Genomic DNA, 21742 nt, shown 5'->3' with positions numbered 1-21742 from the left:
GGACGCTTTTGTACAGAACATTTTACGGAAAAGTCTTATATTTACGTAATACAATGCTAAAAACACACCTGGCGCACACACGAAAATCATCTTGCAGGCAACTCGGCTAGTTTGATCGATAACCAGAATCAAGGATGTACTGTTTGTAGCTATTTGGCTACTATTTGTAGCTATTGTATAGGTAGCTATTTGGCTACTATTTGTAGCTATTGTATAGGTAGCTATTTGGCTACTATTTGTAGCTATTGTATAGGTAGCTATTTGGCTACTATTTGTAGCTATTGTATAGGTAGCTATTTGGCTACTATTTGTAACTATTGTATAGGTAGCTATTTGGCTACTATTTGTAGCTATTGTATAGGTAGCTATTTGGCTACTAGTTGGCCGGATTATCTCCCAGGCGTAAATTTTCTGTCATAATGAGTCCGCTACCTCTTCTGGAGTATTCATGGTTTTGCCCTTTACTGTTCATAACGGAATCGAAATATTATTTTATTAAGCTTTTTATATTCGGAGCCTTCAGGAAATAATATTCCTAGCTCTAAAAGACAATTATCTGTTACCGAAATTACTGGCAACCTAAATGTCTTCATTAGCACTAAATAACAGTGAGCTTTAAGTTTATTATCTTTGGTTAGAATATTTAGATGAAAATTGTTTGAAAAAACATTTCTCAGAATTTTTTTAAACCATTATAGTAGCATGCACGGAATTACCAAAATTACTTCATGTAACGTCATTAGGATAAAATTTGTAAGTTGGTCTTAGATATATGTGTCTTATTCAAGCAATTTTTGGTTTAAAACCGATTTTAGTCACGATAAATTTTAATCTGTGTTGATGCGAAACTTTTATGCATGCAAATTATTCTGTACAACGCATTTTCCTGAAGAAAAAATACTCAAAACTCCAGAAATCACTATAAATGAAGTAATTACATGCTGAGTCTCATGTTAAGTAAGGTGGAGAAAACTGATTAGGATTGCAGCTGATAAAAACGTAGCACATTCTAAACTCTAAAAATACAGCGTTCTTATGTTGCTGTCAGTTCCAAATAAAATAATGAAGAGCAGGCACGAAAATATCCGCTTTACAAGAACTAAGGCTCTACAAAGAAATCGTTTCAGACTTCATTTAGCCAGAGAGCATTTTAGATTAGCATTTATTTTTCTAATCGTCACGAATCAGTTTCATTTTTAAAGACACCTTTACTAGCTGGTCCGGAAATGTGTCTGATACAGCTAAGGAAAGGGACATAGAGCCAAAATTTCACATGTGTACGCATTAAGCCTTAATATTCATTACAACAAAGCATACTAAAAATTACGTTTTAATTTATAAAATAGCCGTATGCTTAGAAACTTTCAAATACTAATGCAATTAATTTTCATATTTTTAATTTCTCATAAAGAAATAGGTTTTTGAATTCTAAGAACCCTTACATTAACAGAGTTTTAAAATTTATTACTCGTACCTTTTATAGACAGGCGAAAACTATGGTTACGCATCTTGTACTTAACTTTCTGCTACACATTCTTGCATCCATCATTCTTATATCTTTTTACTATTTTTGCATTTTTCATTCTTGTAGCTTTTTTATTATTCATGTACCTTTTCTTTTCTCCTCCCTCCATCATTGAAAGGAAATAATTCAAATAAAAGAATAGAAAAATTTCATTTCCGTACAGATTCTTGTTTGTTATCGGTTTAGTATATTGTGTTATTTACCTGCTTATTGTATTAGGCGATCAAAAGGTTGAATTAAAATATTATATTGCTTAGGAAGATCACTAGATCTGTATTAGAAAAATCGTAGCTGGAGTGCAATACCCCAATCATATACAAGTTAAAAATACCCTTATAGTATGTATATCAAGCCATTTAGAAACTTTTTCATGTCATCATCCAAAAGGGACAAAAGTCATCGCATAGACTTCTGTAGATGATCGAAGATGAAAAATTGCACAGCGAGAGGTATATACTGCAGGGCCAAGGTCTGCCATTTAAGGGCGTTCATGACTTGCTTAGCTTCACGATCTTGGAGATCACAATACGTGTATTATCACCCAGTACGATGACCCCCTTTATAGAGGTTACTAAGGCGTTTCACTTTAACAGCAAGCTCGCAACCGAAGGCCAGATAAGCGCCTACCGGGTAAAGCCGTCAGCACAGCAGGAAGGAAGTGACATTAAGCACTATCAGAAAAAAGCAAGAATTTTTTATGCTAAGCAAACAAGTGTGATCTGATCTACTTTAAAAAATACTGAAATGTAGAAGATCTGTTTATTTTTAAATTATATGTCTGTTGATGCTACGTTGCTTCAATTACTGCAGGATTTGATAATAAATAAAGCCTCTCGTAACTAAACAAATAATAAAATCTGCACTTTAGTGTTTGCTTCGAAAGCATTAGTACTATGAAAATATAGGGTGGTCCAAAAGTAACAGGAAAAGTAAAAAATTTAATAATTTGAAAAATATACAAAGTAACTCGATGCGGTTTTTATAGCAATGAAGAGAGACTTTTTTTTAATAATGAAGAATTTTACTGCCAGAGTGAGACTTTTTTAATAATGAAACATTTTACTGCCAGAAGAGTTACTTTTTACTTGCAGTCACAAATATACAGAGGTGGGCCAACATTATTTGACAGTACTTACTTACCACCAACTGAGCTGCTGTATCGCCTGTTATATGACTATCAGCATTTGTACTCATTTGGTGGGGCAGTCTATTATCGCTAAGCCTAGCTACAAATTTCTATAGAATATTAAAATTTAATTGAAAATTAAATAAATGTGTAGCTGGATTTATAAAGTTACTTCGGAAAATAGGTATTTGTGACCTGCGGTTATTTAAGAGACTCTGTCAAGACTTTGCTGAATTTTTTTTTTTTTTCTTTTTTAGATTGCTTTTTATTTGACAGTACTGAAAGAAGTTATTCGTAATCATGTAATAAGAATTACAACTGAAATTTTTGGGATACTATGCAGAGTATTATGACACGAGTCACGGCATAATACTCTGCATAAATAATAAATACGACTCACGGCATAATACTCTGCATAAATAATAAATAGATAAATAAATACGATCGGATGAGATTATAAAGACTGTGCCTAAAGTTAAGTTTTAAATAAACTATTTTTTACTGGTTGCTTTCCAATATATGTATAAAGAGTCTGCGCATTAATATATGTAGAATTTGACATCTTGCTTTAGTATCATTAATTCCTCGACAGCTATTATTAAACCAAAGGCCTCGATTTATCTGAGAATTTTGTATTGTTCTCACCTGAAAGCAATACAGAAGTAAGCTAGAGAAACTAAGGAAAGTCAAGGTCTTTCGCTGTGTATACCAGCTTCCGCCTTTTGCAGGACGTATCACACATCATTTGTGAACGTGGTTGACTGCTCTTTGAATGGATATCCTACAAAAAAGTATTCCGAGAGAAGCTTTCTGCACCGATGCGTAAAAATGGATGTACGATGGCAGGAAAAATAAATATTACGAAGCTCTTATCGCTGACAGGACTAGAAACAAGTTATATTACATATAAACCATAAAATAAAAATACGCTTTGTGTTGAGGTGGTTTTAAGGAAATTCATTTATGCCTAAAAATGCTTGCGAAATAATGCATTTTCCAGCGCAATGGTGTCTTGCTATTGAGATCACAGCTGTTATTCATCGATCAATAGCAAAGAAGAAAAGTCCATTCAAATGTAATTAAAACTGTAACATTCATCCTTGTTACACCTTGTTTGAATTTAAATCCCTCTGCGGAATTTCAGTGTAAAAAATAGATGCAGAGGCTTCGAATATTAGATGATAGTTTTAATACTCAGCGTTAAGGCTGGTTTGGGTTTATTCGATTATGGCAAAGCACTCAACGTTAATCGAAGAACAACGAAATAGCTACGTTACGCACGAATGAGATCCAGACCTGATAACAGTCTACGAACAAAAGCTTTTTATTTCAATAATGAAATATTGAATTTAACAATAAAAATAGCAATAAATAAGCAATATCTAATTACAAACAGTTATTTTTCAGCAACACAACTGATGAAACCCTCTTCAGAAAATGAGAGTGACAGAGGACTTCTACTTGGTATCCAAGGCGAGCTACCTACCTTCGGGAAGCAATATTCTTGGAATTGTTTCGATCGATGCTGTGCTGTGACAATTTGTTACCCAATTTGAAAGAGTTTATGACAGCAGCATAAGTTGGCCATAAGCATAAATTTATGGCAGCATGTTGGGACGTAACGCAAGCCATTCGTTACGTCCAAACAATAGCTAAGATTCAGTCACTGTATTTGCCTACGTAATTTATGACAATGATGTCTATCTTAATCTATAAAGTTTTAAATAACTATATCCTCTAGTTGCATCTGCTGCGGTTGAAAGAATATGTTGTAGGGTTTACTTTAATTTTCTAATAGCCTTTTTTTTTGGGGGGGGGGGGAACAATCCCTTTCTTACCACCTAAGTATCCCTGCCAGAATGAGTTTTCAGGATTAAGTGGGCAAGCGTGTTCAGCCTTTCGGCCACGTTGTTGCTGCTAGTCTAAGCTTACTCTTCTACGACATTATTTCTACGTACTTGCTACTGTACGCCGGTAATCATTAAATAAGGGTCAACTTTGCTAGTTGATCTTGTGGAGCTTCGGATGGTTGGCTTTATTTAACATTAGCTAAGTTGGTACTTTTCCATTTTGCCGGCGCAGGCGATAAAGTCGCCAATAATGGAACAACTGATGCCAAACGGAATATCCTCCCTGGTAACCTTTTCACGCCTCATTTTCAAAACAAGTGGCAGCCATTTCTTATCAGATTGATTTTTTTTTTCAACACTGGCATAGAATTTTCACCAGATATAGTTCGACCGCCTCATCCGCGACCATGAGCGCAAACACGCATGCTCCATTCGGACCGAATTATTCTCAAAATATGGTGGAAGGATGGGGACTTTCTTTCCCTCCAGTATAGCTCTTTCCGGAGAAGAGAAGACCTTTCACGTCGCAGCAAATAATACCGCTCCTTTTGGAAGAGTCTATGTGTTTTGGCAGAATGCCAACCAGGGTTGCGCTTGAGACGGTCGAACTATAGTTCAATTTTATGCCCTAAGGCCATTCGCGGTAATTAATTAAGTCAATTAGGATGCAATCACACCCCTCACCCGAAGGCAAAAATATAGAAAAGGCAAAGTCAAGAGTCATCAATTCTAATGAGAATGCACTAGCGAAGTAAAGCACTGCGGTTTTACATAATTTCTGAGTAAGCTATTCGTACAAATTGAAATAATTCTTGCATTTCAACTTGTATTCCAAATTAAGATTCAACTTGAAATTACTGTAGATAATTACTGAGAAAATTAGATTTTTGTAGCGTAAATTACGCGAGATGAGATCACTTGGGATCACGTGATGTGAACCGGCGAATCAGGATGTTAAACCATGAAAGCATAGTAATTCTAAAGTATTCTTAAATAATACTTAATAAGTAGATAGCATTTTAAAATTAATGACATTTTACAAATTTGTTGTCTTTATTTTTTGGCTTTTTACAAAATTTTAAACGATATTAAAATGTCTATGCCTTCAAAATAAAAAAATTTTTAGAACTAACATTTGTTAACGTTTTATATGCGTATACTGTGTGTTGTCGCCAATAAAGTCTGCTTGGCGAGATTTGCGCCGGCGAAACGGAAAAGTACCGATAAGTTTTATATTTTCTGTTTTGAGTTAAAGACCAAGTGGAGGCTTACTGTACGTCCAAGAGGGGCCGTCTGTTAATCTGTTTTGAGTTGGAATAAAATGTAATATAACCCTTATTTAGACTTACAAGAACTCAGCGAATAGTCGTTACACAGTTCTTCAGTATTCTAGCTTACAAGGAAATCTGATTTAGCTAGAATTATTAGAACGTAATATGAAATTCTCTCCTGACTAACTGTTGAAATTTCAAGCAAGAAATATTTTGTCATTATTTCAGCTTTCTAAAAATTTTGATTGACAATTAATGATAGCGTAATTCATTTTTAAACGTTTAACTTTAAGCAAAATTAGCTTGAAACAGGCTTTCCACAATATGTGTAAGAACCAAAATTTTATTTGTAATGTTTTTATCCTAAAGGTTCTAATAGATATGAACTGTTATTATATATAAGATTCATAAAAAATATTTTTATCATCATTTTATTACACTTTAAATAAACGCAGCTTTTCGGAAAACTCTTCAAAATGGAATTACACCTCATATATATATGAATCCGTCATAGACAATTCAGGAAGCAGGTAAGACTTATCTGTAGTTTAAGAAAGTGGTAAAATATAAGCACAATTAGCTATCAATTTGAATTACTTTTTTATTAATAGATAATGTGTGTTTATTATTCATTTGGCTGTATTAACTTTTATCTTAAACGCGCTTCTGTTGTGGCTATTAAAATTAAACTTTGACGAAATATTTTGCTTTTGCGAAGCATTTTGCATAACGAAGAGAGAAAGAAAGGCAGTTTTTATGACAATGATAAAGTACTGATTATTTTATACTGAACGTTTTGAGCATTTAGTTAAAACTAACAATTTCATTTTAGGTTTCTAATTTCCACGGCTTTTAAACAATCCATTATATCATGGAATGCAAGATTAGTGTACGAATATCCCTAGTGAACTCAAATTCGAATTTAAGTAAATTTCTATGACTTCAAGAAGCTTTCAACCAGTTTCACAGAATATTTTTAAAGATAAGCAGTAAAAAATGCAAGAAGTAAACATACTTGATTTATGTGCTCTAGGTGCAGTTCGACCTTCTGTTGAGCTTCTTTGAGTGCACTTCTGTCTTTATGATGAATAGGCGTAACCTTGTGCAAACGGCTGAGAAGCAACGGATACCTAGAATATATTACAAAAATTTGTTTTAAAAGCTGTGCACGACAGATGTTTTTAGCAAGAAATGAGTGTTTACGCAGGAAGATTTCATGGCGGTAGTGGAATACGTTTCAGCGAAAGCGCTAATGGCGTTCAAAAAAATAAAATAGTGCTGTCGCTCAAAAGAATACCTTATAGACGAACAAAATAAATCTTATTTTAATTTTAGACAGATGCTAGGAAAACCTGTTAAATCGTTATCATGTTGGACATGACGTGCTGAGTACAGACTCCAGCTGCAGGAGCTGGTGCAATAATTGCAAACCACTTTATTAACATTCTTGTCCAAATATAAAATAGAGGCATTTTACGTCTACGGAAAACCAACTCAGAAACCGATTATCTGGCATCAGTTTTATGGGGAAAATCAGTAGCATTACAATCAGCAGTATTAATGCATTATAAACAACCATCGGAAATTAAAAGGCAATAAAGCAACTTTAGCTTGTTCGTTCTCTAGAATATTCGCTTCGATAACGGTTAATTTAAAATCTACCGTGCTTAATTAAATTCTTGTTTTTCCCACTGTCTTATTTCTCTTCCTATTGATTTAACTAAAGAAAACTAGAGATCCATCTACATTTTTTAAAGACTTCAAACCAAGCACTAATTTGATGCCATACAATGCGTTTCTCCAGTTAAATTGAAATTAAAATGCTGTTTCCAATTAATAGATGGAAGTATTTCTTAAAGAATAAAATCTACACTTTTCTTATTTTCAAAACAAGTGTTACCTTTATTTCCGCAGCTTTATAAAAGTTCAAAGCATCTAAGAAAATTGTAGTAAATTATCTCAATATTTTTTTTGCACAGGCACAGGGAATTTTTTATAATTTAAGCAAATAAAATTGATATTTAAGAATGTATCTCATAAACAAAAATTTAGGCTTAAGTGGTTTATATTTAAAAGACGATTGCTTTTTTCCAATAAACTAGATACACTGCAAAACAACAGTTTTTATTAGAATTTCAGGAAATCTCCAACTGCTTTGAACTATTAGCGGTGTATTATTCACAATCCCTGCTGTATACAATCACAATATTCAGCCTACTTATTAATTAATTCTGCCTACTTATTTATAAAGTAATTAGAATCATTAAGTAATCAAATTACTTTCTTTATGAATAAATATCAGAAATATTTCCCTTAGCCTATTGCATTTTTTTAACAAAATAATACATCAGAGAAAATCAGTCAAAATTATTAGCTGCTTGAAATATTACATTACGAATAATCATCACTTAAAAGTAAAAGTACGCTACTTGAATATTTTCATTCATATCCTGTAAAATTAAGGATATTTCAGAAGGCGACAGATAACGATATTAAAGAGATAATCTTATTAACCTTTTAAGTTTTAACCTTTTAAGTCTTATAACCAAATTTTTACATTTTAATTTTAATGTACAAAGTAAAAAAAAAAAGGTTTTAAGTTAATCCATCTAGATCCACAATTTATTTAATTTAGTAGAAATATACTGAGAGAACAGAAAATGCGACTTCTCACTGAACAAGAATAGTTTTTAACAGGTATTCAAGAAGCGACACTATTATATGCGATGTCTAAATATGCTACTTTTAAAATATTTCACACATCTTTCATATGCTTGGCATCATTACGTAAATACCTCACTATTAATAAAATTCGATAAACAGTTAAAAGCACTTTAGTTATACAATGGATAATGATGAGTACAAAAGCAGACGACGAAAAATAAAGTTGAACTATCAATGACTTAAGTAAAGTATTCACAAGAGAATGCTAGAACAGGAATAATACTTGAGATTGGGTAAATCAATCAAATCGTGATTTCGTATTTTAAATAAATTTATTAACAAAATTGCAAGATGCAGAATATTGATAACTTACTCCGATAAAGATCACTTATTACAATAGCCTCTGAAAGGAGTGTAAGTGTTTCAATAAAATCCAAAAATCAGACAATAAAATTACGCACCTCGTGACCCTTTGTACAGGGACCATTAGAAATGCAGGCAAATTCATCCTGCGTAACAAAGTGTTCTCCATCTGTGAAACCCGTAAGAAAATTCTTAGTAATTCCTTTTCTTTTTCCAGGGAACTAAGAAGAACTGATGCGGAAGCCTGAAAAATAAACAATGAATGTTACGAATTTTTTATATATGTAAATAATTTTAAAGAAAGTATATGTAAGTTTTAGTATCTCTTGTAATGTAAGTTTTAGTATCTCTTGTAATGTAAGTTTTAGTATCTCTTGTAATGTAAGTTTTAGTATCTCTTGTAATGTAAGTTTTAGTATCTCTTGTAATGTAAGTTTTAGTATCTCTTGTGATGTAAGTTTTAGCATCTCTTGTAATGTAAGTTATAGTATCTCTTGTAATGTAACATGAGTCCTCAAAAGTGCGACGCATCGCCCAAAAAACAGGTTTACAGGATTTAAGTCCATTTAAAATTGAGATAAATGGCTATCTTGCCAATCCAGGCTGACGATGGTTTTGGCGACTAATTTTTGTCACCATATTTGGCAAGAAATCTCCAAAAGTCACCAAACATGGCGAAATTTCGGTCCAATCCCTATGTAACTTAATGTGTGCGTAAGGCTGGGGGGAGCGTCAGCTTTCCATTTAGGTCATAACTGAGTAAATTTAGCTCAGAATATTAAGAAGATTGAAAGATCACTGCATGAGCTAATCATTTGAGGATTTTTGTATTACCTTGTATTCAACGTTCTTAGTAGTTTGATGTGATATCTACTGATTGTGCTTTGCCATACTGAGAAAAACTGATCTAATAGTTTTGTGTGAAGAATTGTAGGACTGTAAAGTGTTTTTGAAAAGAAAAAAACCATCAAGCTAGCATCAAGTCTGTGTGCATTTAATCCATTACGAACCGGTACGTACTGAATAATAAGTATTAGGTACACACGACATAAAACTAAGTTTATAAACGAAAGTCTTTGAATAAAATGTAAGGAGTATTAAATGGGGAAACATCGGAGGACCTTTGTGATTAACAGCTTTTCTTAGTTTGGAGATTTAAAAAATAAAACTTTTTTTAAAGATTTTCGGAACAGTTTCTATGCAATACTTAAACCGGACGGAGAGGAGGTTAATAAAATCGAAGTGAGACACAGTCTGAGGAAGGATGCGGAGGGGGGGTTAACCCACAGCATACACTTGTAAGAATCTCTACTTCAAGAATATGCGATACAGTAATAATAATAACAACAAGACATTATGTCCACGTGGGAAACTTAAGTTCTGTTTAATTACTGACCTTGTCATATAGTAATCTATCCCTATGATGCGAAAAAATTCATTGAACTATTAATATTAACTCTTCCGGATTGAAAGTATGCAAATTCTTCCTTTTCTTTAGGAAGCCTTTCAATGGCTGAGTGGCTAAAGCTGAAAACCATTAGTAATTGTATTCCGAATTCGATTCCCAGCCACTGTATTTCTTGGTTATATGGGAGTTTTCGTGGTTTTCCATTTACATGCTGTAAATACGAATCGTACTTAGTTCGTCCACGAAGGTATCCTTCCCTCTAGATACTCTGGCCTGAGATGCTTGGTCAGATTTAATATATGTAATCTTGCTCACTTGGATTCATCATATTTCGGATGAGTGTTATTGTTCGTATTTCTGACCTTCATATAGCGGTTCTTTCACGATGCTGTTAAAGGTTAGAAACTGTTCCCAGTCAGCGTACTCCAAGACCGTTCCTTTAGATTTCATATTATAAAAGAGTCAACGGAACAAAGGGAATCGCTTGAGATGTAATTTTATTTTCACTTCTTAGTAATATGTTGCGGCTAGTGCTATTTTATATTGTTAGTATAATAATTACAGTAGGGTTTTAATATCGTATAGCATGTCAACTGCAAGATTTCTAAATCTACTTCTTGGGTATGCTCTCCGAGTCAAAAAAAAATCTAATTTTGTATTAAGCTATAGATTATAATATTCTGTAAATAATTCATTTTTAAATTTTATTCAAACAACAGAGAGCTTTTCCACCATTGAAGATATTACTTTTACTTATACCATTTTATGTTAAAGAGAAAAAAGAAACACCCGAAACTCGAAATCATTCTTTTGTTCTATCTGAAAGCTGAATTTTACTTAACAGGAAAGATTTTTGCCTTTATCTTTCAGTTGGAAAAAATAAAAAACATTCTTCTTATTTATTTAACGGTCAAATCATTGCTAAAGTGTACTAAAGTGAAGACTCTAATTTGAAGTTTTCAGAATAAATTATTTTTGTATTTATATTAGTATTTTGATTAATTTATTTAGGACAAAGCACACTGCAACTGTCTGCCTATAAGCTTGGGTGCCTTCATGGATGGCCTTTTTATAGAACTTGATCAGCATTTGTGTGACACAGGAGAAAATCCTCAAAACCCTCGTCCCATCTAATTGCCGAGAATGGAGCTAGGACGAAATACCACAGTTTTGCATGCAGTTTTAGTTGTTTGGTAATTGGCGCCTTCTAATTTTGCTGAAGATAAATTACATAGGCCTCTAGAACTGAAATAAAAGCTCTTCTTATTTAAAATTTAACGTTGGCTAAGTTGAAGAATAATTTATTTTTATAGACTCTGAAAATATCTCATTATCGAAATTAAATGTTATTGAGAGGGAGGGGGCAGAAACTAGAAAAAAACGGTTTATTGTCTAAAGGCTTAAAGCGTTTTCTTTAAATATTTTAGAATGCATTATTCTTTTCCTGATTTACCTCAGAGTTAAAAATTATGAAATTTTGTAATGATAAATTTGAGACCTACTGAAAATAGAAAATAATCCAGTATTCGAAATTAAATTTGCATTTTCAGCGAAATTTAGAAATCATTATAACCATCAGTGTTTCATTCCTTGCATGTTAAACAAATTTGTGCAGTAACCAGAAATGAAGGTTGTCAAATATGAATAGGAATCTCATGAATGAAGTATAATTTCACTCAAGTATGAATTGAACGCAAAATGTTTCGTTGGTGCCAAATTTACCACAGGGATGGTGCCAACTACGATTGCCATCTATAAATATTTGTGATGTAACTATTTAAAACTCCATCCTGTTACTTCGTTGTAAATATTTATAAATTCAATTATTGACGCGATATTTTTAGACTTCTGATTTAACCCCACGTGGCTAGATAAGAAAGAGGATAAAAAAACTACTAGAGGAATTTCAAACTAAAACAGAATTTGGTGGTAAAAATAGAGAAAAATTATGGGCGAAAAAAGGTATAAACCTTGAATTTATTTTTATGCCTCAACTTCCTCGGATATTTCATAAATCATCTATTTGTTAAACAGAGACTGAAGCAAAGGTTTAATTGAAGTGCTACATTTTTGCTTTTAGTCAAAGATTTTAAGATTATCTGTAGAAATATAAAAAAAGAACAAAATTTGCTTATAATATTTTTTAAATCTTTTTTTTTTAATTAAGAATTTGCCTACACTTTAAAAGTATCTTATATTTTTAATATGAGAAAGCAGTATTTAAAATTTTTACTTTCTTAAATGCGCAATATTCAGTGGGAGATTTCTGACTTCGAAAAAATATCAACACTTTGATTCTGATGTACGTATTACATTGTGACCAGCGTTCCTCTATAGCTATTTAGTTGATTAGCTGGGCATTTATTTTGAGCAAATGAGAAGCACATATTATGCGAAATATAGATGAAAAATCTTAATTTTTGCTTGTAGCTGTTTTAAATTGTCCAAGGAATTATATCAACTAGGAAATATAAATCCAGTCATCGGAGTGTAAAGGGGGTTTTAGCTTTTAATATAACATCCTACACATAGACAATTTTCTTTTTCCCTAGAATATAAAAATATGAAATGCATATATTTAGGTAAAATATTCGAGAAAATTTGATTTTATTCATATAAATTAAAATAACCCTTACATTCGTAATAATTCAGCTACATGATCTGCCTGTCATTCTGTTTGGTTTGAAATCTTTAGGAGTTAAGACGTATGAACACGCTCTAAAATAAACCGCAATGGTTGCGATGAAAATACAACTTTATTTTAATGAAAACATTTAAAATATCTATTTGGTACCTGAAAAATCTTAATCCGTGAGGTAATGTAAGCAAAATCTTGAAGACTTAACGATAAGATATAATGGAGTTTCACAAATCATTCAGTGTTACTATTTAGCTGATTAGTTAAAATGCTGATAGTTTTTATCCTAGATTACTTGCACTCCGGATTTAATTACATTATTCTATTATAATGCTTTCCAAACGGAAATTTCTCTTGATCCAGTGAAGAATTTATGAAATGGGGGAGGGTCTCTCATCTTGACTCATTAAAAAATTAATTATTGATTTAAAGGCCTCGAAGCCCTATCACTTCAGCAACTTACACCAACTCATTAAATCAACTGAGATGAATTATTATTTTCAAAGAAAGAGGCTGAAGTCTATTCTTCCCTTTCAAAGGGTGTGAAAAACCTACCATTTGGCAAGAGATCGTAAAGAATGGGTTAATCACATGTAAACGTAACTAACTTTAGACCTGTTTGATTTGCATAGTTGTAATTTTATTAGTTTACCTTAACTCACTAAGTTTGAAAAATTATAGTATTTTATTAAGCTTCACTAAATTACTGAAAATTTCCTTCATTTCCTTTATGCCTTTTCAGCATTGTCAAAACTTCAGTTAGTATAGAAGTTATTACCTAATTTAGCTATACTGGCTGTTTATTTGGTTACAGCCGAAAACGTCGCGGCAATAACATCACGGACGAAAACATCGCGGAGAAAACAACGCAAGGCGAAAACGTCGTGCTGCAAAACATCGTGGAAGAAAATATCGCAGTTCTAAAACATCGTGGTACAAAACATCGTCGTCGAAGATATCGTGGTAAAAAATAAAGTACCTACAAATCATCGCATGACGATAACATGGCAGACATGCTTTTTTCAGGCTTTAGTAACTGTAAATGGATATTTCCATAATGATTTGTGAGCGCAAGATGGAAAGAAGGCTAATTTTTACTTTCATATTTCTTGTTAACTAATAAATTTTTGCTGAGAAAATAAGAAGGAAACTTAAGCATAGAAAACTGTTGCAACTTATAGCACTTAATAGAATTTAAAAATTACATAGTTAACTAACAAAGGCCATTAATAAATCATTTTTATAAAGTTTTTACTGGTAATTTTTCATGAAAAGTTTAATCTATAAGTTGCATTTAATTTTCTATGCTTAAGTTTCATTCTTACTTTTTCAGCAAAAACTTATTAGTTAATAAAAAATGCGAAAGTAAAAATTATCCTTCTTTACATCTTGCGCTCACAAATCATTATGGGAATATCCATTTACAATTATTAAAACCTGAAAAAAGCATGTCTGCGATGTTATAGTCATGCGTTGATTTGTAGATACTTTATTTTTTACCACGATATTTTCGACGACGATGCTTTTAAACTGCGAAGTTTTTTAATTGCTTTATTTTCGACGACGATGTTTTATACCACGATGTTTTAGAACTGCGATGTTTTCTTTTTGCGATGTTTTCTCCCACGATGTTTTGTAGCACGACGTTTTCGCCTTGCGTTGTTTTCTCCGCGACGTTTCCGTCCGTGATGTTTTTGCCGCGATGTTATCGGCGGACGTTTATTTTCGTATGGTTACAAGTAAGGGGTCAATTTTTGCATGTTAAAAATCTTTCTTATGAATTTCGTACAAAAATTGTTTAATTTAATAAATTTTTTGTCAATAGGTTAATTTTGTTAATACGATGCTACTAGAAAATATAATGTTTTCCTAAGGAAATTTAAGCATATATATTAAGCATATAAATTTAAGCATATAAAAGAGAAAGATAATACCTAACTTTTATGTATTGATTCACAGAGATATTAATATTATCTTAAGGGAAAGAAGTTTGAGAAATACTCTAATAGTGCCACAGTGCGTGAAAGAGAAGCTAAAACTAAATATTAATGTGGTTTGGCAAATCCACTGTTGTATCCCTACCATCGTTAAAAAGCGGCAAAAAGAGTTTGCAGAGAAAATTAAATTTTATAAAGCTCAATTAATTTCAAAGAATTGTTTAAAGCTATTTTATTTCGATTACAGCACGGAGTACTTTCGAGATGAGATACTTTTCGAAATGGCTGAATTGATTAAATACTTTCGCAAATACACGAAAAAATTTGAAAAAAAATCTTTTAGGCATTAATTACTTTTAAAAGTCTGAAGATAGAGTTCAGTAATTAATTATCAGTATTTCAAGGATTTTATTAGTTGGGTCTCTGTAAGCCAGGAATATTTAAGAATTCAGGAACACCAAAAATCCTTCGCACCATGTAATTAAAAAATAATTTAATTTATATTATTAGGCAACGTATATATTGTATGTAATAACGTCTAATAAAGTGTTAAGTTTACGAATTTCACAATGAGGTTCAAGTTATGATTAAAAGTAATTGAACCCAGCTGTTTCTTACCTGCTTCACGCAATAGGTTTCGAAAGCATGTAACATGGAGGACGTCTCCAAGAAAATTTTTCCTAAATTCACTGTAGTATAATCCTGAAAAAAGGAAAAAAACCAAAATTAATGCAATATTCACCTTGAAGTTTAATGTTTACTTTTATGTTTACCTTGAAGTTTAATGTTTAGTTTTATGTTTACCTTGAAGTTTAATGTTTAGTTACGAAATTTATCACAGCAATTTCCAAACAATGCGTTACGAATGCCCGTATAATTATTCTCAGCAATTTAGGAAACACCGTTAGGATTGGTTGATAAAAAAATGACATTGTAGTAAATTTTAGAAATTTGCGCACTTTTTTTAATAAAAATCTGATGAAAATGAAACAGTAACAGTTCTTCAATAAAAGCCAAATGAATTTATACCGAGGTAGGGCATTACGATATGTCGCTAGAAACATTTTTGTAAATTACAATAAAACTGCAAAAGTTCGAAATTATCAACTGATATTACTATTATAAGTCATCGTACTTTCCCGCTTACAGGTTCGTTGATTGCGAGATTTCAAAGAAATAATCAGTTTTTATTTAGGTATATCAGGAGAATAAGTCCATCCTCCTTTTTTATTATTAACCAATTATCTACGGTTTAGATCTTTTAAAGAAGGGGAAATTTCTCAGTCGTGCTGCGAGGTACTCTGACTGCCCTCAGGTACGTTGACGATATTTTGCAGCCGATCGTACTACCTATGATAGCAGGTCATCCAGGTTCTATTTTCTAGCAGGACAACGCTCAGCAACATATAGCACGACTTTCTCAACAATGTCTTCAATGTGTTAATGTCCTTGACTGGCATGCTAGATCTCCAGACCTGTAGCTTATCGAACAGATTTAGACATGCTGAGCACACAAATTCAGCCGTGTACAATTACATTTCAATTCGCTGACTAATTGCTCCATTTTGGCCCAGTCTACCGCAGAGGGACATTGGCAACTTAATAGACACCCTGCCCGACCAAGTATCGGCTTGTGTAGCTGCCAGAGTTTGCTTTCCCAACTACTGATTTTCAAATTATTTGTATTGCTACTTGCAACTAAAACGTTATTTTCGGCCCAGTGTTTTGATCATTTGTTTATCTACTCGAAGACTATACTGCTGCCGAGTTTCGTAGTTGCGGTTCAATTCTTTCTGGGTGTATATATTTTTTTGCAGCAGAGTGTATATTAGAAAAAATATGATGGAGATTTAAGTTATTAAAAAGTCAGTTAACTGATTTCAGATCGCTCAGTTTGTCAGGTAGTTATAACTGATTAAATTTGAAGCATAAATTAAATAAAAGCCAAATGAATTTATACATTAATTCATACATTAATTACAATTACTAATATTATCTTAAGGGATATTAATAATTGTAATTAATGTATGAATTAATGTATAAATCCATTTTGCCCAGTCTTATGTACCCAGTCTTATGAATTAATGTATAAATCCAGGATATCATGCTCCATTTTGCCCAGTCTGTAATTGCTCCATTTTGGCCCAGTTTACCGCAGAGGGACATTGTCAACTTAATAGACACCCTGCCCGACCAAGTATCGGCTTGTGTAGCTGCCAGAGTTTGCTTTCCCATCTACTGATTTTCAAATTATTTGTATTGCTACTTGCAACTAAAACGTTATTTTCGGCCCACTGTTGATCATTTGTTTATCTACTCAAAGACTATACTACTGCAGAGTTTCGAAGTTGCGGTTCAATTCTTTCTGGGTGTATATATTTTTTTGCAGCAGAGTGTATATTAGAAAAAATATGATGAAGATTTAAGTTATTAAAAAGTCAGTTAACTGATTTCAGATCGCTCAGTTTGTCAAATAGTTATAACTGATTAAATTTGAAGTATAAATTAAATGCCTCATGAATAGATTATAAAATCAGAAGCACATACATGTGTAAGGAAATAACAACTATCAAATATCCGCTTCCTGTCAAACTGTTTTGACTCATTTAAATAATCTAAGAATTAACGAATGCAGTTATACTGAGTAATTTCTAAACTGAAAATACGTTTCCATTTTACATCTTTTCGTTATTGCAAATTCCATTAGGTAACTAAATTTTGCAAGTTTCAATTTTATTTTTAACATTCATATTTGGGTATATTTTACATTATGGAGGAACATTGAAGAAATTAATCTTCAAGGGTTGGTAAAAGTTCCTATACAAAAGAGAAATAATCTAAGATTATTCTTATTTTTTTACTCTAATAAACCTTTTAGTGGATAAAGAAATATTAAAATTCATTTAAAATATCGGTATAATCAGATTATAAGTAGAGTTTCTGAAATGAAAATTAGTCAACTTACTTCGTCTCCATGTTCCGTGGCAATATCAAGGGCATCCTGAAGTTTTTCTGAAAACTTTGTATTAGCTGAAATCAGTTCATCTAAGTTCAGAAATATGCTAAGTAGTTGATCCTTCGCTAAAAGACCGGCTATTTCCATAGGTCTATAAAATTCCTGTAGGAAAAAAAAAGAAAAAGGCGTGGCAACAAAAGTACTAGATGAAAATTAATAATGGATAGTTAATTTTCTGAATTATACAAGTAACTAAATTTGGCATATCAGCATACCTATGCCCAAAAGCGGCTTACAAAATGTACAACAATCGATAAGTTAAAAAAGTGCAGGCATTTGTTAAATCATTTGGACTAAATTCGGCGTTAAATTGGACTTGGTAGCAACTGGCGGTTTGAAAGTCAGAATAATTGTCAATAAAATGCACACACTATAAAAAAAAAAAAAAAAAAAAAAAAAAAAAAAAACGACATTAGTGTGTTACATGTGGTGATCATGTACCGATTGTAAATTCATAAAAAAATTATTACGAAATGGACTGATCGTTTGCTCTTGTTGTATGAGCCCACTAGCGCCTTCTTTTTTTGTTTACTGAACTAATAGTGTTACTTACTACAGCTTTAAATACTACAGGAAATCTTTAAAAATTTTATTAACCGAATCTACCGTATCCTAAATATTATATTGACTGTCTCTGTTGTTTTGCTGTTAATACACATATTGTTAGCTTTCATCATGTTCTGGAATTCACAAGATAATATTCTCTTACGACTCGAATATTCGCATATTTTCAGATTGTTTATAATTAAAGGAGTAATAAATTTATTTTCAAAATAATATCTAGATTTAATTAAAATCGCGTATTAAGTTTTTCACGTATTTTATAAAATAAATTTCTTCACATTTCAGGAAAATCAGCATTGCTATAGCATCTTAACCACGAGACTATGCGTTTTTGTTAATACATAAAAGTGAAAATTTATCGTACAAACAATCTAAATGCTTATCACGATTTTAAGCTTCTATTATATTATCAGGTTTCTATTTTTCAAATCAGGATTTTAGTGTTTCGTTTTTATTTTTTCACGTGCACATGAATTTAATTTTTTTGGACCACGTTTGGTACAGAACTTAAACCGAATGAAAAAATTAATTAATTAATCTTGAATCAATCTTGGTGTTTAAAATTTAATTTTCACTCATCGTTTTATGGAAAAGACAGATGAGGAAGTCTTTATAGTTAATACCGGAGGCCAAATAACGTGCATTTATTTATTCACATTCATACAACTTACTTGTCACTAGACATTTCCCGTTGGCCGGTAGACATTTTAAAGCTCTGGAAATAAGTTCATTTTTTGTGCACCATGATCTTGCACTTCAGTCATTCTTTTCCGCTTCAATTTCCCTAGAACTGATTTATACGCATGTAACTACACTCATGTGCAAAATTAAGAGACTTTGCACATTATGTTTATTTTTGAGAAAGTTATTGAACCAAAAGTACTAATTATGCTGGCGAAGAACTATGCAAATATTCGAGTCGACAAGAGTATACGTGCCTACAAGCACACGTAAGCCTACAAGCGTACACGTGCGTATCTGCGGAGAGAATTAAGCGCGCGAGGGGTCTTCGCCGATTTGTGTGCTCGTACTTCTTCACGACATTTGCTGTGTTTCTTGCAGAAGTTGAGAAATTTTATTAGTCATCAGGTAAAGTGAGTAGCCATGAACGTGTGAATGACAGAATCAGATGAATTGTTCTGTATATTGGATGCAGGCCAATCACCATGCGCAGGTGCTACAGAGCTCAGTGTAAGGCTTAGTGTGTTCTGCAATTTGTGGACACAGTTTCAAGACACTGGATCCATATCAGAGACCTAGAAAAGGTCGACCAAGATCCGTAATGACAAATGAGGATCGTTATTTGGCACTTTCGGCTCGACGACGCAGGTTTGCTACAGCTTCACAGCTCTCATATGAGCTGTATGCTGCGACTGGAATTCGAGTTTCACTGTATGCAATTGCCGAACATTTTATGAGATAGGGCTGTATGCCAGAAGACCCACTGTTTGCGTTCCGCTCACTGCAGCGCACAAGAGAGCGCGTTTAGCATAGTGCAGACAACATGCGCCTTAGATCAGACTTCAGTGACGCACCATGCTCTATATAGATGAGTTGACATTCCGCCTAGACACTGATTCTCGGCGTATCTGTACCCGGAAAAGAGTTTGAAACCCGATACCATCCCTTCCTCATCAGAGAAAAGATCATTACGGTGGTGGAAGTGTAATAATTTGGGTGTCTGTTGGATGGTCACATACCTTTGCATGTGTTTCATAAAGGTTCCTAACTGTTATGATGTATTGAGAGAAGATTTTAGAGATGTATTGAGAGGAGATTTTGAGGGGCGCAGTTGGGCTTGTGTTCGTGTTAATGGACAGTCGTTCACATAGGGCCCAGCTGTTCGACGATTACCTGGAAAATGAAGATATTCACAGCATAGATTGGCCAGCCAGATCTCCTGACGCATAGAGTATGTCCGAGACGCTCTTGGGAGGGCGATTTCATCTCGCCATCCCGGTCCCAGAACCACCCCGCAGTTGAAAATTGCGTTGACTGCGTTGAAAATTAGGATAGACTGGCTCTTATCCTCAACTCAGAGATTCCTCAACTATTTTGTGTCCAGTATGCTGTCGCGCTGCAATACCTATCTGGCTGTGAGAGGGGGACCTTATTTTATATTAGGCTAATTTTCAGTTCGATATCACATTGTGGATTTTGGACATCCCTGCACTATGGGCTTGAATGGTACATCGTTTTCGCTGTTACAAATGAATATTCATACCAAATTTCATAGTTTTTCATAAATTCAATATAATGTGCAAATTCTCTTAATTTTGCACACGAGTGTGTGTATGTGAAAACACACTAAAATATGTGTGAAAAACACAGTAAAAGACTGAACCTAAAATAGTAGATGCACCAATACAGAATATGCCAATGGAGTGTGAAAAACCTACGTTGTATTCTAATCACTAACCCCCCCTCCCAAAATTACAGTGATTGTGTCAGCTATATATAACAACGAAATTCGGTTTTAAAGGGTAAGAATGTAAAATGCTAATGACTTTCAAAGCTAAGAATTGTTTATTAAAATATTTGTGTGATCTGCAATTCACCAAAGTACGGTTCCATGGAACATAAAATATTCACAGTTCATATTTAATTCACATATAATTAATAAAAGTTGATAAAGCGTTGATAGCCTATTAATAAAAATCTCACCGTAAGTGAATTACAGCTTTTTATTTATTATTCTCTATGATTAACAGTAGTCACCAGAATGCCATTTTAATCCGGTTGGAAGCTTTACAGTAAAGCCATCGCTGCTCAGTGGTATTGGAAAGGAGTATTTATCAGTGTTTTTAAAAATGAACTCTGTCAAATGATGGCTTCGCTTCATCACACAGTCTTTGGAGTAGTAGCTATTATTCTTCGTAACATACCTCTAGAAATATTGGTGATGGCAACTCAGGTGTAATCTTTAAATTCAACAATGATGCCACAACGTGTTTGAAAAATTTGTTGCTTGAAATACCATCCATAAGAAGCTTAGGTTTGTTTAGCTTATGGTGGCAAACGACATGATGATAATCTGCCTAGGAAAGAGATATCATTGTGAAGACTTTCTGACTCGTATTCGTGTTACACATGGAAAAAAACTCCCGAACAGTCAGAGAGCCCTGGCCAAACTCTCAGTGTTCAGCAGTCTTATTCACGCTGTGTTACTCCATATAAAATTTAGAATCGTTATCCTTTAATCTAAGAAAATAAAACCATGCAGGTAGAACTAGAAACCTGTTATTCTTAAAATAAATTTCAACAGTGAAAAATAGCGATTTGCAGTTCAGCTGTCCACGCTGAACGAACAAACTAAAAGCAGCACATGTGTAAAAGAATGCGAGTCTTCTGGCGCACATTGTTGCATAACATCCATTTGT

At 33.0% G+C, this 21742-nt stretch overlaps 1 protein-coding gene across 2 annotated transcripts in view; it reads right to left on the bottom strand.

The window, feature by feature from the left end:
* Positions 1-21742, bottom strand: part of LOC118190092 (uncharacterized) — a 239820-nt gene that overhangs the window by 31440 nt on the left and 186638 nt on the right. For both annotated transcript variants that reach the window (XM_035360789.2, XM_035360790.2), the window contains exons 10-13: positions 17748-17900; positions 15401-15484; positions 8898-9043; positions 6788-6902 (exon numbers count right to left, since the gene is read on the bottom strand). In XM_035360789.2, the coding sequence (XP_035216680.1) occupies positions 6788-6902; positions 8898-9043; positions 15401-15484; positions 17748-17900 (498 nt within the window). The remainder of the gene's footprint in view (positions 1-6787; positions 6903-8897; positions 9044-15400; positions 15485-17747; positions 17901-21742) is intronic.

This window comes from Stegodyphus dumicola, chromosome X2, assembly GCF_044657685.1.
Source record: "Stegodyphus dumicola isolate Sdum_Otavi_A_Nest chromosome X2, ASM4465768v1".
Classification (NCBI taxonomy): Eukaryota; Metazoa; Arthropoda; class Arachnida; order Araneae; family Eresidae; genus Stegodyphus; species Stegodyphus dumicola.
The sequence above is the reverse complement of the archived record's forward strand: the minus strand, read 5'-3'. Positions and strand labels throughout refer to the sequence as shown.